Here is a 27,794-nt window from a genome sequence, read left to right as displayed (position 1 = left end):
ATACCAGCTGGGGAATTACTTCAAGCTGCAGAAACATAGCCTTTATACCAAGTAGCAAGGTGTTTCTTAAACATACAAACCTAGCAGTGCAAAAACCTATCAAAGATTGAGTCTGTGGCAGTCTTTAATTCCTTTTCTTCTGTTGCATATAGCCTCAGACCAGACTGAACTGAGTAACCTGTTAATCCTTTGTACGTAAACTTATTCCTCTCTGGCATTGTTCCACAGAGGTCACTGATTATATTTAGCATTGTTCAGATGAAGTTTAGCAGACCTTCAAAAAGAACATAGTTGGCACATGATTTTGAACCCAAGACATCAGGAAAACATTATTATTTTGTTAGATAGGCAGTAATGGTATGCAATTTTAATTTACAAATGTGCTAATTTGCCACTCTACATTGCAGCCAGACACTTAAAATCTGGAATACTGAAAATAAATGATAGGATAGTGATCTGGAAACCAGTGTTTATGTGTCTTTTTCACACTTACCCTGTTCTTAGGTCCTACAGTTTTCTATGTATTCAAAGCCCATAAGAACAGTGCATTGACTGTATTGAATTTCTGCTTTCAGAAACTTAGGTGCAGTTAGCTTGTGTAAAGATTATGCATTACAATGCCTGTTTAGGAAGACTTGTCTTCTTTACTATAATTTTATAATATGAAAAAAAAAAATTGGTGCATTTAGATATGAACTAGCTTGTAGCTAACAAATTTGATTAAGCAATGAACTTAGTTTTGTTTGCACATCTTGACAACAACTGACAAAGTGAACATATAAAACATTTCTCTTAAGTATGTAAGCTGAAAAATGTCATAGAAAAGTAAGCATCTGAAATATACCCTAAAATGCCTGACAGTATGCTCAGAATTTCTACCTAAATGAACAAATAAGATGCTTGAGAGCTCACTCAGCAATTTTGTGATCGATTACCAGGAATGGGTACCTATTTAGTCAGCACTGACAATTTCTCAAGTGGAAACAAACAAAAAAACAAACAAACGATCAAAAAACTATAGCTTTAGCATGTTCCTCCAAAATATGTAAAGTTAAAAATTTATCCTTGAGGAAAATTGGTGCCATGTACACTTAAGGCACAGTGAGCAATCATTGCATCCACTATTTTTCACAATCTACAGACTACAAAATAATAAAGTATGATTTTTTCTTTTTCCTGGTAGATGTCCGTAGAAGAACAATTTATGAATACCATAGGGTGGAACTGCAGATGTCAAAGATCACCAACCTGTCAGCTGTTGAAATGATACCTCTTCCAAGTAAGTAAAACAAAACATAGGCAGCACATGGGCAGAAGCCATATCTGGGGGCAACCTCATTTACAACACACACACAATTTAAAGTATTTTGTTTTATCTGTGAACTTGGAGTTGTGGACAGATTCATTTACCCACTCTCAAATTTATTCCCATCTGGATGATGCATTATCTAATGCATCCTCATGTATCACAAGTTATAGTTTATAGTTTATAGGCATATAGCTCCCTGTAGGTTATGAATGAAATCTGTGTCAAATCATTTTTTTCAGAAGAATGCTTATATTTGTTTCCTCAATAAAAAAATAAATAACATTTTTTCATGCTTGCAAAGCAAACACAAATACTTCTGTGTACTGTGCATCCCTTCTCAAAGAAACATCCCCAAATGCATTTTGCAATTCATTTATTATTATTTTTTTTGTCCAAGGTAAAACTACATTGTTTAGAAATATCTGGGTTCAAACCACCAGTTATAGTATTGTGAAAAAATAAAAAATATAAAATAAAATGGAAACAGCCTTTTTCCTGTTTTCTAATCCAGTTACAGTCCTTGCACACTTTCCTGCCAGTCTTAGTATTTGTGTAGGTCTGAACGTTAAAAACACCCAGGAACTCTGGAGCCAGAGAACAAAGATTTAAGGAAATACTATGCAGAAAGATATAACAAAACAAACAAACAAACAAACAAAAAGGCAGTGAAGTTGAAATAGCTGTTGTGGAAATGAGATTATATTTACAAATGGAATACAAATGAAATCCTACAAATAGAATGTACCTCTGTGCATATGGTTGTGCATTGCATTGTAATAGGTTGGGTTTAGTGTGTTATTTTGATCATCTTACAATCTACTCATTCCCTAAATATATACTATCTGAAGATGTATCCTTTTCTTATACCTTTTGTGAGATTAATGTAGTAATTTCTGTTTATATATCTGCTTCCTAGCTTGTCTCCAGTTCAACAGCTGTGGTCCCTGTGTCACTGCCCAGATTGGCTTCAACTGCAGTTGGTGCAGTAAACTCCAAAGGTAAAGAGTATTTATTTATTTATCTTTGATATGGGTATATAGATGTGATCAAAGGATATCCAAAAATATTTCCAATAGGTTACTCAGTACAGGGGGATGTTATGTTTTATATACATGCATTTACATGGATATACACCTCAGTTGAAGTGTGGCTAGTGATCACGTTGTCCCGTTTCATTTCAGCAAAGAAATTAAGCAACAAAGGTCAAAGCAGTTGTCTTAGGAGTTAAGCCCTTGTTCCTATTTCCTTAACCCCACTTTAAAATTCTTTTGAAGGACTCCACATGAAGTAGAAATCAGAATAAAATTCATGTTTTCTACCTGCTTTATCTATTGCTTTATCAAAAATAATGTAACCATAAGAGGTATGGGGTGGCAATGTAACTATAAAAACATGCTTGTTCTCTTCACAGTAGGAAGACTGACACATCCAGGGACTCAGATTCTTTTCTCTTTTAACTTCTCATCATACTTAGTGGTCACATTGGGTGTCTTCAGCCTCTCACTGCCACATTTTATGACAAGGTGACCCACTTGTTGAGGGAAAGACTGTGGATTTTGTCTACCCAGACTTCAGTAAAGCTTTTGGCACTGTTTCCCACAGCATTCTCCTGGAGAAACTGGCTGCTCATGGCTTGGTCAGGCATATGCTTCACTGGGTAAAAAGACGCAAATTGTGGTGAATGGAGTTAAATCCAGTTGGAAGCTGGTCTACTGGGACACTAGAGGTGTCCCCCAGGGCTCAGTAGTGGAGGCAGTTCTCTTCAACATCTATATCAATGATCTGAATGAGGGGATCAAGTGAACCCTCAGTTTATAAATGACACCAAGTTAGGTGCAAGTGTTGATCCTCCCAAGGGTGGGAGGGTTCTGCAGAAGGATCTGGGTAGGCAGAACAATGGGCTGAGGCCAACTGTATGAGGATTAACAAGGCTAACCTTGTCCTTCACTTGAGGCACAATAACCTTATGCAGTGCTACAGGCTGGGGCTGTAAAGTGGATGGAAAGTTGCACAGCAGAAAAGGACCTGGAAGTATTGGTCAATAATATGACCAATATGACCACCTGAGCACCCTGCTGGCTGAATATGAGCCAGCAGAGTGCTCAGGTGGGCAAAAAAGCCAACAACATCCTGGCTACTATCAGTAGTAGTGTGGCCAGCAGGACTAGGAAAGTGATTGTTCCTCTGTACTCAGCTCTGGTGAGGTCACACCTTGATTACACCTGTGTTCAGCTTTGGGCCCCACACTACAAGGACATCGAGGTACTTGAGCATGCCAAGAGAAGGGCAATGAAGCTGGTGAAGGGTCTAGAGAACAAGTCTTATGAGGAGCAGGTGACGCAGATGGGGTTATTTGGCCTAGAGAAAAGAAGGCTCAGGGGAGACCATATCATTCTCTGCAATTACCTTAAAGGAGGTTGTAGTAAGGTGGGGTTTGATCTCTTCTCCCAAGTAGCAAGCAATGGGACAAGAGGAAATGGCCTCAAGTTGCACCAGGAGAGATTTAGTTTGGGTATTAGGAGAAATTTCTTTACTGAAAGGGTTGTGCTGCATTGGAACAGGCTTCCCAGGGAAATAGTCGAATCACCATCCCGTGAGGTATTTAAAAGATATGTAATGTGGTGTTTAGTGATATAGGTTAGTGGTAGACTTGGTAGTCCTAGGTTAATGGTTAGACATGATGATCTTAGAGCTCTTTTCCATCCTAAATGACTCTATGATTCACAAGGACAGTCAAGTCAGTAGTACAAATGATTTAGACTGTGCAGAAGCTGGAGCAAAGACAGTAAAATGGCAATTCCACAGCTGTAGCCTTTACAAAAAAAGTTCTTCTGTTACTGACTTTCATTGATCTTCATGAAATGAATCTTCATAGTATGAATTTATTTTACACTGGTTCTCTGACACAAAATGCAGTATCATAATGGCTATGTATCATTGTGTTTTTCAACCCCAGTGACTAGGTTCAGAAATCTTATGTATAAAGTGTATGTGTAATGAAAGGAGAAAAAGGCTATTAGCATTCTAAAATACTGTAATGATTTGATACCATGTTGAAGAACTGAAAAATAGATGATGAACCATATATTAAGACCTTGGGGTCACTTTTATTATGTTTTCTTAAGCTTCAGCTCTCACAATAAGTAATTTGATAAGTCACTCTTGTTCTCAGTGTTTTGCAAAAAGCTCTTTTGTATGGAATCGAAGCTGAAGGTGCAAAACATATCAAACGTCTTCAAGAATAAGGATAGTTGTAGAGAACCTTCCCAAGCAACTATGAATAGATCTTGTTTACTTTATCAGTTTCTTGTTTTCATGTGTTGCTTGGTTCTCCTTCAATTAATAAATGTTGTAGCACTATCTGTTAGAAGAGTCTGTTACTTTGTAGCCAGTGTTCTCATTTCTGTTTAGATAAATTTATTTATAGCAAGTAAATATGAAGAGATAATAAGGTTCAGACCTCTTATGAAGATCTGTCGAACCCTGAGATCCTTTGTTTTCTTCTGTAGTTTCTGAAGAACTGATTTTCCCAAGTTCTGGAATTACTGTTTTGTTCACTGAGGCACAAATTCACTGTGGAGAACAGAAAGGGTTTTATACTTCACCATTAGTAGGACGCAACACGAAGCAAGTAGTTGCACTTTTTCCTTCCATATGGTCAGATGAATTTGTGACTACCCACTCATAATTGGCAAAATGCAATTTGCTTCTGAAAAACATACAGTCTCAACACATCTATTTCTATTCAATTAAAGTCCACATGAAAAAAAGTCTTGCTCTTTTTTCCCTGTGAAGATCACACAGCAATCAAAGATGAACCTACTGTGAAGGAGCCTTGCTCTGTTTCCCAAAAACAGTCAGCTCCACACTGCAGCACTGTTGTACCTTTGATGATATGCAGCAGATAGACTGAACAGCTTTATTGCTGTTAATTATACCATTACTAACTGTATTGAGACTGTAATTTCATGCAGGCTGTGTTCAGACATCATTTGACCAGCAGCAAAAGCAGGAACTGGTATTAATTTTTTTTATTTTTTTTTTTTAAGTATAGATCCAGAAAAGCAAACTAAGATTATGCATCTGCGCAGAAATTGTAGTAGTTTAAAAACAGTCATATTGTCCAATTTATTTCTATAAGGATGAGTGAAAGTAGGCTTGGCTTGAGCAAATGCAGGAATGTGTTTAGAATCGTAAAATAATTCATAAATATTGGAAGAATCTGCTAGAGGTCATCCAGTCCAACAACCTGCTCAAATCTGGGTCAGCTGTGAGCTCAGACCAGTTTGCTCAATACTTGAATTAGCTGGATCTTGAAAACCTTTAAGGATGATCCCCTGAACACCTTATTTTTACACTAGATATTACACCTTATTTTTAAAACTCTTATTTTCTACACCAATATGGCTGTGGTAACAATGCCTGTCTCAGGCCCTGTTGCCTTCCTTGTCCTATAGAAAGCTCTGAGTTCCTTCATCACAGTGGTTCTGCTTTTTCTGTATCACTGCTCCTCAGTTACCAGCCTAGACTAAATTTCCCTAGACTTTTATTTTCTGTTGTGATAAACATTGTTCTTCTGCAGCTGAATAAAATCTACTTGGAAAAACAAGGGCAAAGCACTACATGAAGTATCAACTTAGACATTTCAGAAGTGCCTAGTGAAGAAAGAATATTAATATTTACACTTTACAGTGAGTACTAGGAGGGGTTTTTGAATAAGCAGAAGTGGATGTTTAGGAGTAATGCCCAAGTAGTGCTTCTGGGCTGCAGAGTAGGGAATGATGTCGCTGGCTGGACACATTGGTCTGGGAAGTGAGAAACCAAAGGCCTCTTTTCTCATAGGCAAAGCCCAGAGGGAATGGCATCTAGCCTTGGGTGCAAAAGCCTGAAGAAAGTGTTGAACATGGTACTGGAAGGTTCCAGTGTGGCAGTACCCTACTAATTGATCAATTTGGTCCACTTTCTGCAGCAGGAGAGGGCCTGCTTGACATTGAGGAGACTGACAGAGTAATGAGGCTCACGTGACTGTAACAGACAGTGATGCTCCTCCTGCAGAGCTGCAGTAGCACTTTGGTACTCTAAAAAGAGAACTACCAGAGAAGATCGTCTTCCATGTGATAACATGGAAGCATGTATCCGATGGGAAACAACTCTACTTATTCTACAACCCTTTTTTCTCAACAAGTTATGATCCCATTTATCCAGAGCAACTGTGCTACTGAGAACAGCATCTTGTATCTTTTTTTCTTTGCACAAAATTTAAAACACATATTGAATAATTCACACAATCAAGTACAGTAGTTGGAAAAATAGAAAATGTTCAAAAAAACAATATCTGAACAAGGAAAATTGACACGAGAGTCATTGCAGAATAACTGCACTCCCCCATGTGGGCAATCTGTATTGGAATGAAAATAATTTTATTCTGCAACACAGTAGATTGTTTCCTACCTGTGACTTGAGTCCAACTTCAGTGCCTGCTCTTCAGTCTTTATGGGTATAGGTTATCCTTAAAGGTATTTCAGAGCAGAAACCTCTATTCCTGTTGCTCACTACAAGCTTGAATAATGGTTTTACTTTTCATAACGGATCATCAAACTATCCACTCTGAAATCTAACATAAAGTATGTCATATAGTTTCATTATAACTGAAGAGAAGGTACTTCATTTTCATATGACTTCAGCAGATGGAGAATTCTCCTAGAAGATTTTTTTTCTTTTTTTGAACCATGTAGAAGAGGGAGAACTGTTCCATACATAAAAGAAACTAAATATAAATATGGAAGATAAGATAGATCCAAATATAGCAGAAAGCTCTGAAACTATGTCTATAAAACATCAGAAGAACTTAGCATCTGTCTCATGTGGCTGAAACTTGGATTACTTTTACCCTTTTACCTATAAGTGCCCACCATGCAGAAACTGAATGCATTCATTAATGTTAGATCTGTTCCCACGACTCTGAGCATATGCACAATTTCCAAGGATTCCTGAAATTTTAAGACAATCTTGAATTAAAAAGATGAGAGAATCCCATTTCTGATACATTTCCCTTTAATGCTGAATGCTAAAAACAGCAGTGGGTCTGTAAACCAAAATGTTACTGCTTTTCTTTATGAAATGTGTTCTGAGCAAAGTGAAAAATCACAAATGTCAGGAAATAGCAACAATAGTGAGATTTAAGTCTCAATATTTCTAAATTTTTTTATGTCAATCACTGCTCCCATCTAAGCAGAAAATAAAGAGGTAGGTTATTTTGTATTCTGTACTGATTACCTGAAAAGCATGGAAGGGAAAATCTTTAGGCACTTGCCATTCTTAAGAAAACATTTAACAGTTGAAATATGAAGTGACAGTTTCCCACAGTGGCCTTAAGTAATAGAATTTTTAAAAATTGTTGCCTTTTTTTCTGAACTTCTAGGAAAGATTGAAATGTCTTGTTTATTTATTCTTCTTTGAGAAATACATTGGAAACATATTCAGTTAACTTTTAAATCTGACTTTATCCCTGGAAATCTTTAATATCAGGAAAAGGAAAAAAAAATCTTGAATCAAGTATTGTAATATAATTTATAATCTTATGTAAACTAAAGTATTTATTGGGCTAGTAAAATACTATCCATATAGAATTACAATAGCATAAAAATTAATATTATACAATCTGACTACATGAAACACCTGATTTAGAAAAAAAGTCATTATATATAAATAAGAAGCACTGACTGTACACATAGCTTGCTGTTAAATATCTACCTTCTTCTCATCTTTATTTGATAGCTGGCATTGTAACCAAGGTTGTAGATTCCATTATGGAACAGGGAAAGGCAGTGGACAAGATCAGAACTAAAAATACTCATCAGATGAGAAAACAGATGTATTATCTTAATCATGCAGTGAGCATTTAATACATATCTTTTGTTATGATGTGCTTTGGTATAAGCCCCTTAGGTTATTTTACTAAAACTATGAAGCTCTTTAATAACAAATAAACAAAAATGAAATCTAGAAGTTTTTAACTTAGATGTTATAAACACAGTCTTCAAAAGTTCTTGAAGTTCTTATGCAATGAAATTACAGTGAAAGCATAAAACTGAAATTACTGTTGGTTTGATGGATGAAGACCATCATCCCTGGACTTTGTAGTGCAAGGTGTCAAAACACTTTGTACTGTGTAGGGAAGGAAGTTTTACTTCATCAGTGTGAAAAATCTTTCTACTCCTGTTTCTATTTTCTTGTGCTACCATTTGGAGAGCTCAATTTTCATTGAAATGCTCACTTTTAAATAGTTTCTGTTTTTAAATATTTGAGGGTTTAATTTTCCTTGTTTGTTTGCTTCAGGGTTGCATATTCCAATTCCAAATTAAAAGACGGGGAGAAGACTTGCTGATTGTTATTCAAGCTGGTTTTATTCCATCACCATTTAACTGACAGTACCATGCTGTTATTACAAAATTGTCCACAGTATTAGCCATTGAATTACAGAAGAAAAAAAGTTTTGTATGGATTAAGTAAACCACCAGAGGGAGCATATATAATCCAATCAGTGTAATAGATTCATATACAAATGACAGGGAAAATCTCATTTTAAATGCTTTAGAAGGGCTAGAGATTTAAAATATAGTGTGTTCTGCAAAATGTATTCCACTCTATCAGTGTATATAACTTCATGAATTTGCTGATTATACTGCTGCTTCAGGCAAAGTAAAAGAAATGTGCCCAGACTATCTGTCTCTAGAATGTGTATTCCACCAACAACATTTCTCTATGCTGGAGTGGTTTTATATGAAAATATGTCAGTCCTAACACTTGTGTCTTAACAAGAGGTTTGTTGAATTAGATCAAATCTAGCCCATGATAATGAGAAGTAATGTCAGTACTATTTTTCTAACTTGAATACTGTTTCTTTCCTGATTATGGATCAGACAGAAATTCTCTGTAGAAATTCTGGCCTTTCATCAGTCTGCTCTGTTTAAAATGCCATATTTTTTCTTCTGTTGTAAAAGTTGTGTTGAGACAGCAATAGGTCATTTTTGTCAAGTGCAACAAATATATCAAGAATGAATGTGTAGATTTGTCAGCACTGATACATTACTGATAAGAATGGTAAGATAACTAAATCTATACTTTATTTAGCAGAAAATTCCTCCACACCCAACTTCTTCAAATCATTTTCAAGCTGCTCTTTCTTAATTTGACAAGCTAATTTGAACACATGATCTGCAAAAATCTGTTAGGAAATTAGCATTCAATAAATGAGAATTTTATATGCATGGGAAGCCTGATGGGAGCAAAGCAAGAAAAGAAACTGCCAGAGAAGTGCTTAATGAACAAAGTATTTTCTTAAAGCAGAGTGAGATTAGTGATGGTATTGTTTGAAACACAGAGAAGGAAGCCTCACAAGATCTTAGATCTTCTCAAGTGGGATAGCAATACTATTTTTAACACAGTATAAACTTCAGTGAGACTGAAATCTAACTTCCATTATGGAACATAGAGGATCATGAGTTCTTAACGTATTTTTATGGAAAGTTAGCCTGTATCATAGTGAACTAGCTTTTTACTGAAATTCATACATCCGTACACAGATAAATATCAAATAAATGCCTTTTTACAAGTTGGACAAGATTGTGGGAATTGTTAGTAGCTAGATTCCATGGAATTATTGTGGAATTTCTGTAATTCTTCTTGATCTTCTTGATTGTGTGGTACTATTCCTATGATTAATACAAATAAAATGTTCAGTCTTGGAACCCAGAACTGCAGCAAAGGTGCAGTAGCCCTTGTAGGCCTGTGACATATTACAGCAACAACAGCCAGTGCACTAGATACACTGTAGAACTCTGTAGAGTTGAATCATCCCCCAGCCAAATCTGTCTCTTGTAGGTCTGTCAAATATCTCACATTCTTAAGGTGTCTCATAATAGACACAGAAAGGAGTTATCAAAGATAAAGAGGACAGTTAAGTACTTAAATCCCATTTAGACAAGGGGAAGCAGACATCCAGCTGTTATTTACACCTTTGAAAGTATTTACTTTTCCTGATTTGCTTGGAAGGAGGATCACAAATTTGTATTTAATTTCCATGTTTAATTTCGAAGACACGCAAGATAAAATAGTGGAAAAACACCAAATAGATAGGTAGATAGCACAGCTCTTTTCTGTATAAACTTCTTTTACTATTCTTTTATACACTAGTACCCTTTTATTCCTCACTTATTGTATTGGAATAATAAGAAGAAAAAAAAAAAACACTTTGTCTTTAATGAACCATTCATATCTAGGAATGCAATTTCCTTATCAGCTGTAAATCTTTGAAATCTCAATAAAGTTGCCTAACTCTAGGGTACTTTATAAAACATAGGTGAATGTACTGTTGTGGAAGCCTTCATTTTGCTTTCCTTCATATAAACATCCTACCTACTGTATTACTATCTATTGAGAAATCTAATGTCTTCTGCCAATTTTGTGGCTTTCACTTATTATTAGAAAATGCTCTCATTACAAGGGAATTAAATAAAACAAACATTTAAATAAATTATGTATTTTAATGGAAAGTTTTTGCACATTTTTTTTCTTTTTCTTTACTTTTTATTTTCACTGAAATATATTGCCGAATGGCAGTCCCAGTTAGATTTGTTTAATGGTCAGTTCTGTGGTCATACAGATACAGTCACTTGTACAGATGTAACTACATCTTCCCATACCAAATATTTTTTGATGTAGATTTTCTAGCAAATTAAAAAGAGTCTGGGATGTGAAGCTTCCTGAGCATTAGAAATTCAGTGTTTGAGCAATTAAATAGTTATGATGTTCCTTGACGTGATTTTAATCCATCCCCAGGAGCACTGTCCAGAACAGTGCCTAGGAACACTGTAGGAGTTGGAATATTCCAGTGATTATTCCCAGTTAGTTGGCAGTTTATATGCAGTCTCCTTCTTTTCAAGGTTGAGAGAGTTTTCTTGTTAGGGCTTGGGCCATCCTGTGCCAGTAGTCTTCAGTGCCAAGGAGCATTTCTAAGCATGTTTACTTTGCTAGTGTAGAAGGAGCCAAAATGATCGCAACAGCTTTAACTTCTTTCCAGAGGCACTAATCTCATGGCTGTACTCCTAAATATAACTTGAGCATCACTGAAGTCATATTTTTCTAATAGTCTCCTAGGTATCTCTCTTTAATGAAGGGCCATAAATTAAGTCTCTTTTTGTAAGCATAATACTTTAAATTTTACATATTCCTATACATGTATCCCTATGTAATATTGTCAGAAATTTTAATTTAGGCAAACTTGAAATCTGCATGTCTCTTCATGAAATTTGGATAATCTAAGTTTAAGAACAGCTAAGGAAAACTGTTCAATTTTTCAACAAGCAGCTGTGGCTTAATATATGCTTGTCTGGTTTTCCGAAAATTTGGGCTTAACTCTTGTTTCTCTTATGGAATTCTGTGTTATCTCAACTGAATCATTTAACTCTCCTATGCTCCATATACTCAACTCTAAAGTGGAAAAGGAAATATTTCCCCAAAGGTGACATTCATATTTTTGTTTTAAAAGGAAGAAAAAAAACACTTATGGATGATGTCCATATAAAACTTTATAGTTTGCAAAACACAGTTTGCCACTCCTTTTTATTTATTTAACCAGAATGAAATCTAACAATTAATGTTGAGGGAGGGGGAACATAAGATCTTCATGGGAGCATCCACCCTAAAATTAAAGAGAGAATTTTGATGAGCAATGCCAACACATCATCATTCTCTACTAACTTTTGTTGCAATTACCTCTTTGGTCATACATAAATGCACAAACTCAAAGGCAGCAGAGAATGTAATCTAATATCAGATACTAGTATCTCCTTCCCAGAGATTTGATTGTTATTATTTTCTGCTGATTCTGTTGGAAAATCTGATATCATAATCTCGAAAATTTGACTCTAGGCTCTTCTTACAGTCTCTTTTACCTTGTAGTTTTTCAAAGCAGAGCCTTTAGCAAAAGCTTCCATTTTAATCTTTATCTGCTTTTCAGCATGTTTCCTTTGTTGTTTTAAGTGACAGTAAGATTATAGAAAACATTCTCTTATTCTTCTTTAATCAGAACTCTGACAACTCCCACTTTAACTAGGATTTTTTCTTTTCTTTCTATTTGAATTGAAAATAAAACTTACCTCATTTAACCCACTTTCATTCTTAGGCTCTTCCAGCAGCAAGAATTTCCAGTGGGAGTCCTTATTTTTACTGCCTATTCAAATGTTGTGTCTGAGTTACAAATATTGACTCTCACCCGTGTTCAATCTCTTGATGAACTATAAAAGACATTTTTTTATAAAGTAAAAAAAAAAAAATGTTCAAACATCTTTTCACTTCCCTGTTTACACGACATTGCAGAATATGTAACTATTTCCTCGGAGAAATTTTCTCTATATATATAAAGTTGTGGAACAATCATCATGTTCTAGGTTGCCTGCATGGATGTGTGCCGCTAATATCTGGTTATCTTCATCAATCACCTGCATGTTGTAAATTTTGAGGTATGCAACCTTAAGACAATCATGGTGCTACAGACACGGATATTCTGCATTACACATTAATTCTGCTTTAGCAATTTTATTTAATTTTGTCATAAGCCTTAATATAGTACAGTCTGTTTGTAGTAGTATTTAAAACCCTTATATTAAGCATGTCATCTTAGCTGTTCAAGAGAAGACCTTACAACAGAGTAGGAGCAAATCCTCTTCTAACTATTCAAAAAGTCATCCTTTTCAGAAATAAAGTTTAATTAAGCAATATGTTCAAGTATAGGATAAATACAGACAACACATTTATGCTTGAATTTAGATAGATGGTCAGAAGTATTGAGCTAGCTGATAATTGTAAATATCATACAAATACCATATAAATTTATACCACAGACACTCACAGTGACACTTCAACTTCATAAGGACATTGAGCTGTGATAAAGTTCTGAATTTCTGTTGAGACAGTGGAAAATAATAAAGGGAGGAAAGGACAATCTTTTCCCAGGTATCACAGTGTGACAAGAAAGTGATATTCAAAAGATGGAGGAATCAAGATGGAGCATTTTTTTGTGGGGGAATGGGAGGCAAAGCTAGATTGAGCACAAACATAATTCTTGATATATTTCTTTCTCAAAAAACACTAATGGTTTTATTTTTCACTCAGACTGACACTAAGACCAAGGCTTCCAGTGTTTTATTTTGCTTCCTATCTCCCTCAGCCTGTGAAGAAATTCCACTTTAAAATATACTAATTCTTCTTATAAGCAACTCAAACAATGTAGCTAGTATCATCAACTCTTCCTTACATGATATGACCATGAAGGAAACTTAATGGTTTAAGGCAGAAAAGAGTTCTTTCTGTTCAATTTTCTACTTAATTTTCCACATAAACATTTTATTTAGAGGCATCAATAAGTATTTTAACTGACTTGAAGGATTATATGGTATTTAAGAAATCATGTCAAATTTCTGGGATGCCCTTCTGTTCCTAGGGAAAAAAAAAAAAAAAAAGAGGAACAGGGAACAGTAGGCTTAAAAGGGCATGAGGGCACATGTTGTGCATTTTAACACCCATGATTCTGTCTTACCAGCTCAACCTGGTGAAATGATTTTTCCATACAGACTTTGTCCTTTCCTTGCCAATAATTTTCCATTATGTTTTCAGCTTCTATAAGTTAAACTTTGCTGAGATAAACCCTTCTGTATAAAGGGTACCTGATTTATTATTAATCCTCTTCAAAGAGAAAAAGCACAGAAGTTTGGGTTATGCACTAAATGGACACTTCTTGACATTTAAATATGCTCTGCCAAATAAAGGTAAATGGCATCTGGTAGGACTGATGACATCACCATCACCTTTCTAGCTATGTACAGTCAATAGAAAGGATTCCGACATCGTTTTTGTTACCCAGACTCAGCTGCATTAATCATCACTGTTAGACATGCGAAAACTTTAATTTTTCCTTTGCTCTCTGAATCAGTATTCCCAAATTCCACACAAATCCTGGAATTCCTTATATTTAATGAATGTCCCTATTCTCATTTCCTAGAACATCTTTGTTATTGCTTTGCCAGGAGCAGATTTGGGTCATCGCTTGAAAATTAAGTTGTTATAAAAAGGCCATGTTGACAGATGGCATAAATGGCATAGCTAATCAAATCTGCTCCAACATTTTAATGGCAACAGGGAATTATCACTATGCTACTAAATGAAGTTCTTAAAAATGCAGTCAGTAGAGCTGGTTGTGCACTGAAATTACAGTTCCCAGAATTCTAACTCAATGACACAGCAATGATGGTATTGGCTGTGGTTGACATATGCCTCAAAGGAAGTTCACAAACAGATTTACCTGGAGCCCAGCACATATGTTTCCTGAAAAAGCTGCTTTCTGACAATACCCTTTGGACTCACCATTGCTTCTATAGCAAATGATGAATAGTGTCCAGGGTTTAATATGTTTTTGTTTCAAATAGATTAATCTGAAAAGTGTTTGTTAACCCAAGTGACTTGTTAAGGTTGTTTACATTCCATTTATTACTATAAAAATGTTTCTGTTGCACCATTCTTCCAAAGTGGACCCTGTTTCCCATATTTAGTTGAAGTAGGGTAGCATTTGACATGTCTTGACATCTTTCATTACATTGAGAACCAAAAATTACCTAAGGTAAGGAAACCGTACTAATTGCCTTACTTGATTGCTTATTCTTGTCAAAAGGCAGCGAGAAAGTTATTTGCTGTACAATCAGATATGTTATGGCCATGGATGCCAAAAGATATCATTTGGATATGTGAAGAAAATTTAAAAACCCTAACTGGGGAGAACCGCTTTAAAAGCAGGCCATGATGGTCTAGTTATTTACTTGTAATTTTGATAATGCTTTCAATTTTTAACACTATTTTATGTCTAGGAAACTCTAAGTTATCGTATAAACACAAGGGAATCATTATATTTGTGTTACAAGTTACTTTAAAATTTCTTTGTCACATACTGCAAACGAGAAAAGGATATTGCAAACAGGTTATTGATATCACCTAATTTGATAAGAAATATGCATGCAACTTAAATTGTCTACAGCTACTTAGGACATAGAAGCAGCTCTAGTATTCTCAAATTGTCATGAGCACTGTTCAGAGGATCTGTTATCTAAACCCATGAACATTGATTGCATAGTAATATGTATATCTCAGTGTCTCAGATCACCTTGCCTGATAAAAACAGTGACTGGTTCATTACATCTTTTGTAGATTTGCATTTTCCTGGCTAAGAAAACCGGACAAAAACAATTCATCCAATTTACATCCATATGGTTGACATCAAACATAAAAATAGTATGGCTCAGTGCAGTCTTAAGTGTAATTATCCAGTGGAAAGGAAGCATTCCAATTTAAAAACTACAAATAACCTATAATATTGGGTTAATAATAACTCATTCATTGATACTGAGAGTTAATTCTCATTAATTAACTCTCATTGATAATAAGAGTTAATAACTCAGTTGAATTATTAACTCGTTTGCTCAAAATGGATGAAATGGTTGACTCATATTGCAACAGCCTCTTGAATAAAAGTTATACCGTGTAAATCATATGGATTTTAAAATAAATCACATAATTTTTTAATTTTCTCTGTCATTCTCTCCTTTCCTTCTACTGTCCTCTAATGTTCTTGTTTTCCTCCTATTTCTATCTGGCCAACGTCTATCTATTTCATCATTTAAAGATGCTCCAGTGGATTTGACCGTCACCGGCAAGACTGGGTAGACAGTGGTTGCCCTGAAGAGGTATGTGAGTAGTCCTCAGTCCATCAGAGATCTTTCTTATGATGCTTTTTTTATGATTATGAAGAAGGGTTTCAAGGCCAAATACATCCTATATTTATCCTTGTCATTTGGTAGAAATAATGTAAGTTGTAACAAAGAAAAATAAACTTAGGTAAACAAGGTAAACATTCTTTCGCTGAGAATACATTTAAAAAAAAAAAAAAAAAAAAAGTACCAGAAGCCCTGCCTCATAACAAAGCCTTTTCACTGTTTTTCTCTTAGGTCTTCTCTTTTTCTTGCCAGAAAAGGGGAAGAAATTGTAATGTTCTTCCTCCCAGAAAACCCTCTGGCAGTGCAATCATGCACAGGCATTGGTGCATGTCTTACATTTTGCTTTTGAAGTCTGGCCAAATAATTTAGTACAGAAAAAAAAAAAAAAAAAAAAAAAAAAAAACATAGATGAATTCAAATAGATTAAAGATAAATAAATAAATACAAGGCATTTGAATTTCCTTTCATGGAGAGTAAGGGAGAGAAAAATATACCTGAGCGTGTTAATAGTGAACTGTCAAACAGGAACTGTGGACCTCCTCTGAAAGACACACTTTGGATACTGCACCAACGCACCTCATTTTCAAGATATATTTATAAATATTATACTGCTCATTCTTTCCTAGTGTCCTCCCTTTAGAACAGGTAGGGTTTTCTTTGCTTGTTTGTTTTTTTGTTTGTTTGTTTTCATCTGGGGATCGTAGTAATAGGAAGAAAGTAATCTACAACACTTTTAATCTTCTTATGGCCATAAAAAAAAAAGTTACTTTTCTATTATGGCTGAAAGGTCCTAATTCTGTCATGAGTTTCAGCAACATTGCCCTTCTGGAGTATATTGTCAGGTCAAACTAAGGGCAAAATGTAGCCCCAAGTGTCTAGTTAGGAAAGCCCATTCTGTTTTATTTTCAGTAGAAGTAGAGAGAAGTAATGATATAAATCCAGTCTGATGAAAGAATTTTTTTGCTCCTATAACTGTAATTGCAAAATAACTGCATCCTACATAATGCCTTGGTAAGTGGGCTTGAAGCTTCAGCTTTGCAGTTCGTACATTGTTAAGAATGGAATTTCTGAGAGATTGTCTGTGGATCACAACCTTTTCAAGAATATAAAATAAGATTTACTTGTAATATCTGTTATTACAGGGCACAATCTTTGTATTGCTTTAATCCAGACTGTAATTAGCTAAGAATTAGTTGTTCCTGGTGATGAAGTTATGCAAAAAAATCCTCTCTAACAGACAATAGACATACTATTCTGCCAATTCTCCCTTTTTCTTCTAGATTTACTATTGCTAATGCTCCAAAGTTTGCTGCATGTTCTGAGAGGAAATTATTGATACACTAAGTGTATCTGAGAAACTCATAGTTTGATTTGCAGTTTCAAGCTACTTGACTGCTACTTACAGTCTAGCTTTCAGGCTAGACTAGAAACAGCAGCTTACATAATGTATTCCAGAATGATTCTTTGAGCTCACTGCTGGAGCTCAATGAAGGATCAACAGTTAGCACAGAGGTTAATTTTAGATTTATTCATTCAATCGTCATGAATAATGAGGGTTCTTATAATATTTCCTTTTTTGTGAGTTATATTTTGAGCTAAATTTAGATGAAATTGCATTAGTGAAATTAACAGTGGCTTTCAAGCTAAAACACAAATAAATTTACAGAATAATTATAATGCAGGTACCGATACTTTTTTAATGTAATACATCATTTCCAGTAAAACAAAAAACAACCAAATACCCATATGTATTAAAAGAAAGACAATACCTACCAGATTTTGACAGGCAGATCTCAAGAAAATATACTGGCTTTGTGGGATTTCGCTTCTGATTAAAATGAATAGGGATAGCAAGAATTACAGGCAGTTCCCACATTTGCTGCTAGTTAATTATTTTCCTGTAAGACTGTGTGATCCATGAAAGAAAGAATTCATTACAGCTCAGAATTTCTACAAGTGTCCACAAATTTAATTAAATAAATAAATAAATAAAAAGGTGACATACTTGTGTTGAAATATTTGCCTATGAAAATTATATCTAAATTATTGTAAAGTGGCATATATTATTTATTTTACGTTAATATAAGATTTTTTATCTTATCTTTTTGTATAATATTTATGTTTTGTATTATAATTATTACATTATGCACCTATAATACATGCAATATTATTAATATTATAGAAATAATAGGTATATAGTTAATATGTTGCTCTGTAGTTTGGGATGTAAATATTCTCTAGCCTGAATACATACACACATTCACACATGCATATTGTTCTGTGACTACTGCATGTAAAGCCTAGTTAAATGCTGTTGTTCACACTATTCACTATGAACAGCCATGATTTAACTCCCATGTATCTTAACAATTTTTATGGCACCTAGACCAATAGCACAGTGAGTATTCACAATAGAAGAGTGATAATTTGAATGATATTCTTAGGTGTTAAAATCTGGTTGGGGGAAATAATGTTTGACATTCAGGGATGACTTTGAAACTTTGCCATTAACAACTGAGCATTATAAGTTTTGTTGCTTAATGCTCTGTAAAGCACTTCAAATGAAAAAAAAAAAAAAGAAAAAAAGAAAAGAAAAGAAAAATAAAATAAAATAAAATAAAATAAAATAAAATAAAATAAAATAAAATAAAATAAAATAAAATAAAATAAAATAAAATAAAATAAAATAAAGAGCTTTTGAAATTCCTTGTTTTAGGGCTTCCATTTTCATTCTCTTTCCTGTGACAGCTTGTCCATTCTTAAATCCTTCATTCAGTGACAGACCACCCTAAGAATGTTTTGGTTTTTGTGTGTGTGTTTTTTTCCCCAACAGTCAAAGGATAAGATTTGCGAGAAGAGTGTAGACACAACAGAAACACCTCCATACTCCACCACAATCCCTCAACCAACCACAACAAAGTTCAGAGTTTTAACAACCACCAGAGGATCCACCACTTCCCAACTGCCAACTAGCTTGCCCACAGAAGGTGAATTGCATAGACTGCTTTTGTCTATTGTACAGATGTGACATTTGCAACTCTAAAACAAATATGTTTCCTCTAAGTATGTGTTCATGTTGTCTTTTTCTCTTTGGGGTAATGGAAAGAGTAGGGAATTCCAGTCTACTACTTTTAAATTGCAACTTGCTCTTGCAAAAGTAAGTGTGGGTTTGATGAGCACTGGCAGAGGCGGAGTGCTGGTTGAGCAGGCTGCTGGAGAGCTTGTTCAAGTTCTTGTAACTATCAGAGGCCATAGTCCCAAATTTGTTGAAATATTAGATGGAGAAAGCCCTGTTAAAGGTAGTGAAGAAACTTCCATGACAGAGTTAAAGAATTTGTGGTCACCTTGTGTATTGTATTTAGCCAGGCAAAAATTGGAGATGACCAAAATTGAAGAACTCTTTGAAATTTGCTTGTTCACTTTTTTCAGTCAGTTGACACTGTTCTTTTCATGTAGTGCTCACAGTTGTGAAATAGTTTCTGTAGGCTTCTGAAATCAATTAGCTGGGTAAATGATGAAGTGTCAGTTCTCATCCTTGTTCCACTGGCTTCTTAAATATTGCCTTTCTGTGGATGAGAATGGATTCCACTCTATGCTATGGATATCCTGTTTTCCTCCTTCTGGGGAGAATTCAGCAGGATACAAAAGCTAACCAAAATTAATCAAATAGCATCTATAAAACAGAACAGAGTAGGGACAAGATTTCTGTTGGAATTGGATATTAACACATGGGAAGCTAGCAGGTGTGTGCAGAATTTCTAAGTGGCCTGTGACAGGAAATTTTAAGCTGAAGGCATTACAATGAGGGAATCTACTGATAAAAACGACTTGGTTTTCTTTGCAGCAAGGGAAGTTCAGAAACCATCAATGGAAGATTTGGACTGCATTAGCAGAATTATTCCCATATGCACACCTGCTAATATTGCCCTGAGATTTTATTCATTAAATCTCACAACAAGAGGGAAAGGAAATAAATAGGATTTAAAGCTGGTAGACCTTTTTTGTAATTCTTAGAAGAGGAGCTAGGTATTGTTTCATTTTATTTTATTTTATTTATGCTGGTTCATGCAGTCCTTAATATGATAGAATGCTCAAGTATTAATGTATAACAAAAATAAATTATTTCTAAGTGCTATGAGGTGGCCCTTATTTACCAGTATTTTGAATCCTGCTTTACACTGCAACAGTTTCATATGAAGTAAAGCCTGGTTTGTAAGTAAAAACACCATGATCTTATTCTCATTGAATTGAATGTTAAATTATTTTTTAGTTGTGGAAGTTGTTTAGCATTAGAAAGAGAGTCATTTCTAAACCAAATAATGACCTAGAAATATGCTTCTTGCTACTGCTAACTTTGAATTTCCTTTATAGATGACACCAAGATAGCGCTGCACCTAAAAGATAATGGAGGTAAGAGAAGATTCTTTTATTTGTAAATAATGTCAGCAGTTTATCAAATTACATCCCACTGAAATTCATTAATCAAAATCATACTGTAGAAATAGCTTTTAACAGATTCCCAAGGGACTTCAGAATTCCACATCTCTACAGAAAACCATAAGGACAAATAAGCTTAGCAACTACTTAGTAAATTAAACGTTTTCATCTCTCTTTATAAGCCTTTAATAAAACAGGTTTAATTAACTTCTTTAAAAAATGACATATTAAAGAAAAAGTTTAAATGTATCGATACATTTATTAACTGTATTCCTGTATTATAAAAACAGAGTATTAAACTGTACAAGGAGAGGATATGATGCTAGTACTAAATTATAATATTCTTATATCAAATTTTTGATATGGTTTAGTGAAGGACTTGTTAGTGTTAGGTCAGAGGTTGGACTCGGTGATCTTGGAGGTCTCTTCCAACCTGGATGATTCTGTGATTCTGTGATTCTGTGAAATTCATTCATAATAATGTGTTAGGTGACATTTTATTAATAAGCATGTCCATCTTGAATCTGTGTTTCTGTATGAACACAGATCACATACTCACATTCCACTCTGTGATTTAATAAGATCAGTGTTTTCTTTAACTTGGTTCCCTGATAAGGGTCTCTGTTAAATCAGAATCTACAGAAGACTACTCTTGTCATCTGCTGTGTGGGTTCAAGAACTGAGTCCTGAGGTTTGTTCTTTCTTCCTTTGAAGTCAATAAGAATTTTGCTATTAGAATAGGATTAGGTCATTAGGTGTAGGCTGGGTTTGTGTTTGCTTACTGAGGAGAATCAAAATATTTGGGTTGATTTCTACGGGCATTGGAACAGTCTGTCAAAGTGGAGAGTGATTTGCTGAGCAAATTGAAACAAATTATATTTCCACTGATGTAAAGGGAAATATTATTGGCACTGATTGCCTTTCCCCTGGGCAGAGGAGGCTGTTTGACGTGGATTTGACACAGAAATGATGTATTCAAATAAAATCAGCTATGAACTCAGTGCAGTACTGAGTACTGTTAGGCATTTTGTCTATGGGAATATCCATGAATCTTTCTTTTTCTTGAAATTAAATTACATATTATTTTGTGAAAAGTGCTCCAGTGCTCTTAGAGATCAATAAACCACGTGAATCAGTCAGCACTTCACTCACAGGTTTCACATCTGTTCTGTACATAAGATGCCTTTCCAGCTGAGCTGGTCCCACTCTCTGCCCTGCAAACAGTCACTCCGGGGGCAGGCAGAGAGCCTGGGACCAGGCAGCTCTCCATCTTGAGCATCCCATCAACAGCTCAAAATAGTATGCTGTTACAGCAAAAGTAATTCAAAAGTTGGGCTTTAAAATATGTATTCCAGGTTTTTCTCAGTTTGGGAGTTGCAACAGAATTATATTTCACTTGTCGTATGTTTGTCTAAGATCTGGAAAGAAAAACTCTGTGAAAGCAGACAAAATGCTGACTATTAGATAATATAAGGGATAGCTGTGGTCTGCTTGGTGAAGTGAGTTTGTAGGGTTCATGGCATCACTTATGTTAAATATAAGACATCTGTTCCCATGCAGAACGCTGCTGCATTTTAGGATGACAAAACAACAACTGATGTGATTATTAATTTTTCTTGAGCTGTTTCTTTTATTCTTGAAATAAAAATAATAAAACAAAAATAAAAGAAAAATAAAAGAAACCGACTTTAAATAACACAGAAGCAAAACAACACATCAGGATTTCTCATTCACACAGTAAACATAGCTTTTAATCTGGGAAATTCTTTCTGATAAATCTTCAATTATGCATTGAATTTTCCAGTGACCCCTAGAATAGTCTCAGATAAAACCTCTACAGCTGTTAGCATGTTCTTTCATTCTCTGTGATTTGTCAGGCTTTCAGGAAGAATAGATTAGTTCAGGTCACAAATATAACATCTTTACTTTCTCATACTAGATCTTGAAAACCTCTAATGTTAGGGAACCTTTTATAATGGAAAACTAAAGCTATATTAAAGCTATATAAAACTATAGGCCATTGATGGCCTATAGTTTGATATGTCCTTGGATGGTAGCAGTCAATGTCTGGTTGTGTGCAACAAGAGGACTCTTTAGAAATTCTGCATCTCACCTCTGCCTTGAACTTTTGAAACCAACTAAAACGCAGCTACATTTAAATTAAATTTCAGGTTCAGGTCAAAGTTCTTTGACTTTTTAATTATATGAGAAAAGCATCTGCAAGTTAGTGCTCTAATTCATTCACAATTTTTCATGGCATATTTTAGCAAAAATTTCAAATTCAGTTGTTTATATTTCTTCTGTGTTCTCTCTTTCTTCATACGCACTTGATAGATGCCTAGTAGGGACAGGATTAAAACAATATAAAAAAACAGCTGGCATACCCTCATTTTTACTGAATCTTATTACTCTTTAAAATAGCAAGTATTTGTAAGATTTAAGATATATTCCGGGGGAAAAAAAAAAAAAAAAAAAAAAAAAAAAGTATTTTGTTATTAACTGCAGTTACTGTTATTTCATTTTTCTAATAACACAGCACAGCTGACTAAAGAGTTTAAAAGCTACAGCAATATCATATTTTCTTGTTGAGAACTCTTTGGTGGATGATTTAAATGATTGGCCAACACATCTAGACATTTCATTTGACCTTTTTAGACACCTTCTTGTGATGATTTGATTGCTATAAGTCCCTCTCAATCCGTTAGCTTTATAACTCAGAAAAAATGTGTGTGTGTTGAACATTAAGTGTCAGGAAAACTGCTAGTTCTTCTCATTCATCAAAATGTATTCAGAAATTGCTGTTAAAAAAAATAATAATAATAATAATAAAAAACAAAAGACAAAGAAAACATCTTCCTCGGGGAGAAAGCTGTTTTGTACATTTATGAATAAGTCCATTCCAGCATACACAGTGACAGGAAATGTCTGTGTCCTTATGCTTGCACTCTGGTGGACTTTTTCAAAGATATTCTGGATATGAACATTAGTGATACACAGGATTAATATTAGCCTTATAAAGAGCTTAATTTGAGTTTGAGAATTGTGAAACTGGTTAAGAAAAATACCAAAATACAGACCTGAGTTTTGAAGTTTTGATAGAGTCTTTTTATATGTCTTATATACAGTGATACATTTACCCAGCATTAGATTTTTTGTTAAGAGTCCCTAATGCCTGGAATCTAGCTCCCATTAGTCATCTGTCTCCTTAATTTCCCTTAAAAATTGCAGTCTGAGCTCTATGTACCATAAGAATTCTTGACAAATTGTGGGGAAAGCTCAGTCCCGTTTTTCTTCTGTATCCCAAACTCCAGGTAAAATATATAGTTACTAACACTAGTTCATGCTTGGTAATAATTATCTAACTTATTTTTTATTACTATGTTAAGTTTCTAAATAATGTGATAGTACATAAGTGTGTCTTATTGAACTGAAGCCTTCCAAAGCTGAAAACATAAGTCTCTACAGCTTGGAAAAGCAACAACCTCTGATATAAATACTATCTTCTTTGTGCATTAAACATATAATGAAATGTATTCTAGATATTATACACAATGGCCTGTGGACTACATGGGTATTTTTTAAAGCAATTACAAATGAAAAGCGCTGAACTAATCCATTCTGGGTAAAAAATAAGATTATAGATTAATAATATTTATTTTTAAGACATTTAACTTGGTAGCATTGAAAAATTATGATCATTTCTGTTTGTTTCTTTAATACTTTGGATTAATTTAAGTGTTCCTTAGACCAGGATATTTGTGTCTTTTCCAGAATTTCTTGCATCTTTACTGCATCTCAATTTTTCTGCCATCATCTTATTAAAGCTATAATTATAAAATGATTATGATATGATTTAAAAAAAATATCACCAATGAAACCTGCAGAAATTCAGTCCAAATTACTGACACTAGAACGTATCCCCTAGAAAGTAAATGTTATTTTTGGCCTCTAGACATTTTTACATCACATTAGGTATTAAACATCACATTAGCTTAAAGTATGATTTTAAAACAGTTTAAACTGAACAAAACTGTGTAGACACTTCAAGTTATGTTTAAGTTTGACTTACACTATTTTATTTTTTCTGGTTTTCTAAGACAGGTATAAAATGATATAAGGTATCTATTCTTACAGTTGTCATGACTTAACTTTAAAGGCATGGTAGTATGACAGCTAGTGCACAAAAAAAAAAAAAAAAAAAAAAAAAAAAAAAAAAAATCTGTGATCATCTGTCTTTCTAAGTACCTACTCTGCATGGAGTTAACCCAGTGGTTGCAGGCACCAGATTCCTACAATCTCTTCTACACTGGTCACTCATCTTTGAGATTATAGTGCATGGGTCACTGTGAAGGTTAAAAATAGAGGGTTAAAAATAGATGTCAAGTGAAAGAAGACTTATATAGTTGTATGTTTTACATTGAAGCTGACATACCTAGGGTTCTGTACCCATGAAGTGGGGGGTAGTAAATCTGGAAGCATGAGAAGTTGAACTGATGGTCTTGTGTTTGTTTTCAGTCAGGTTAAGTCAGTGGGTTGACTGAATTGAAATTCTTATAATCTGGTAAAGTTTTGCTCTTCTGGATGTAGCAAGTCAGCTACATTGCCAGGACAAAAGACCATGGTAAAATATTGAGATTCATGATTGATTCGTGACTTCCTGATTTTACCAAGCCATTTTAATGGCTTAAATGGTCTCAAGCCACTCAGACTGAAATTAGCACCAATAACAACTGTTGCAGTGTTAAGTGATATTTTAGGGCTGAAGAATGTACATCCTTAGCTAACAAAGTTAGTGCTGGCATTCTATAAACAGAGGGAATTAGTATTAGTGCACTCATATCCGTTTACTGCACTAAGCAGTTGATGAGATTTACTGAGTTGGCCAGAACCCTATGGAAATTTGATAACTAAGTTAGGTATTGAATTCAGAATTTGTGGGTTACACTTCATAATATTCTCACTCAAAACCACTTTTCATTTCTTATGTGTAATAGGAAAACATTTTTTTTAATATTAGCTGAACCATAACTTTATAAATCATTATGAAACCAAGTAAAGTGGAGCAGTGGGTTAACCTCAGAATGTTAACAAATGCTAAGGGAATGAACCCACAAAAACAAGAAAATCACACTCCATTATCACACACATTCTCAGAAGAAGCTGAGGAGTCCAGAGCATGCTGTTTCTAAAAAGGGTAGAGACCACGTTTTTATGGAGATTCCTCTGAGCCTCCGGAGAATCCTTCCAACAGTAAATTCACTTCTTCCCTCCCACAGTTGCTCTATGTAGGTCATTAATCTTCTGTTCAGGAATCTGCATTATGTACAGGAAAAAAGCTTAGGTTTGGACAACCATATACCTGCCCCATAAAAGAAACAGTCTTCTGGTAGACTCACATTCCAGATATAAATGGGGGCCCCAACGAGGGGAAAAATTTAGTGGCTTTGCTGAGCTCACACACACTGTATCCCTGTGTGTTCAACTGTCCTGAACATTATGTACTCCTCTTCACAGGAGCATATTAACTCAAGTCCGAAATCATCCAAAGATGGCAATTCAACTTCCAGTCTAGAGATGATGTACATGACAAGGGTGGAGAGCTGGCAGAGTGAACCTGAATCTGTAGGTGTCCATATCACTGACAGGCAGTTTAATTGCAAAATTACCCTGAAATAAACCTTGGAGAGGGTGTAAATTTCCTTATTCCTTGCTTAGATTACTTTAAAAAGACCGGGTATATATTATGGTAGACTTCTAATACATCAGAGAGTATCTATGCTAAGCAGTACATACCTTTTGTTTATACACCAGATTTATATAACTTGCAAAAGTAGTACCCAGTACCCAATCAAGAAGTAGAAATGGTCATCTGTAAAACCAACTTTTAGTATATCACACTTTACCCCACAGCTCAGAATTTCAGACCTTCAGATTGAAATACACTGAATTAGAAACCTTAGAGTGTATGATGGAGAATGGAATCCCTGTGAACTATATATAAATTAAAAAAAAAAAAATTAATACGTTATCATGGCAAGTTTCAAGTGACCAAAATGATGCATTCTTTAAAGATCATCAATTTTCTGTGAATCTGTAATATTTTTACAGTAAGAGTCTCCTGAAATAATGATGCAAAGAAGCTTCCCACGTGCATTTCAGTGTCATAACATGTTTCACATAGTTCCAATCCAAAAAAAAGATGTCTATGAATTAAATGAGGCATTTCCCTTAAAAGTCTACTCTTTCTCTGTACTTAATTCCACTTAATTTTAGATTTTCCTACAGGGTATTACCAAGTTGTTTGTAAGCTCTTTGAAAATATGATCTATCATGTTTGTATTATAATTACATACAGTAATTGTTAGTATTATATAAACGTGTGTAAAATTCCTCAGCTAGTATTTATGGGATAGTATTTTTATGTAACAAATAACCTACTAATTTTGGTTTTGTATTAATAATATCACATAAGTCTATTTTAATCAATAAATGTATTTTTATAAAGCTGGACATGCTATAGCTTCAAAATCACAGCCAAAATCAAAATGGACATTACCTAACATGTAAATTGGGGAATGCAGGGGAAGTTCCAAAGTTACCAACTGGACTATTTAAAAAAATGTCATGTTCACATGGTGGCCCTGGAAATACCACACATTGTTTCTTTAATGTTTAATCTATGTAGTGCACACACCTAAGTAACAAGAGTGTATAAGTGTCTATTGTAGATGTGGTTATACCTGAAACTATACTTTTTTACAGTCTGGCATTATTTCATCTGTAGGAAAAATTTTAATGGAATGGTATCCAGAGCCATTTTGCCACAAAACTAAGTCTGTGCCAATTTAATAAACCAGAATTTCTATACCAGTAGTGCTGCATAGATGCTCTCATACCTATGTGATAGCTTCTTATTCATCTGACCAGACAGATTAAAAAATGCTTTCAATGAACATATTTTAAGAATATGCCCTATTCTACTACATGACCTAACAGCAAATACACATTTTATAATAAATCGTTCCTGTATAAAAAGTAGTTGCAGAGTTTATTCTTTATCTTTTTGTGATAAATGCAGAGGTTTACCATGAAAATTCATTCATCAGGTAAAAAGAGGGGAGAAGTGTTCTTCATGGAGAAACGTTAATGATTATTGTCTTTAGGCTGATTGCTGCTATTTAGATCATCTGTACCCCTGGCTTTTCTAATATAGCTGTGTCAGTCAG

At 34.5% G+C, this 27,794-nt stretch overlaps 1 protein-coding gene across 2 annotated transcripts in view; it reads left to right on the top strand.

Annotated features, from left to right (window-relative positions):
* The window catches only part of PLXDC2 (plexin domain containing 2), a 266,388-nt gene that overhangs the window by 220,266 nt on the left and 18,328 nt on the right, over positions 1 to 27,794 (top strand). For both annotated transcript variants that reach the window (XM_082754190.1, XM_082754189.1), the window contains exons 8-12: positions 1,184 to 1,279; positions 2,226 to 2,307; positions 16,041 to 16,101; positions 18,965 to 19,118; positions 20,503 to 20,541. In XM_082754190.1, the coding sequence (XP_082610316.1) occupies positions 1,184 to 1,279; positions 2,226 to 2,307; positions 16,041 to 16,101; positions 18,965 to 19,118; positions 20,503 to 20,541 (432 nt within the window). The remainder of the gene's footprint in view (positions 1 to 1,183; positions 1,280 to 2,225; positions 2,308 to 16,040; positions 16,102 to 18,964; positions 19,119 to 20,502; positions 20,542 to 27,794) is intronic.

The sequence above is a fragment of the Aythya marila genome (assembly GCF_965140915.1).
Source record: "Aythya marila genome assembly, chromosome: 2".
NCBI lineage: Eukaryota > Metazoa > Chordata > Aves > Anseriformes > Anatidae > Aythya > Aythya marila.
The sequence above is the reverse complement of the archived record's forward strand: the minus strand, read 5'-3'. Positions and strand labels throughout refer to the sequence as shown.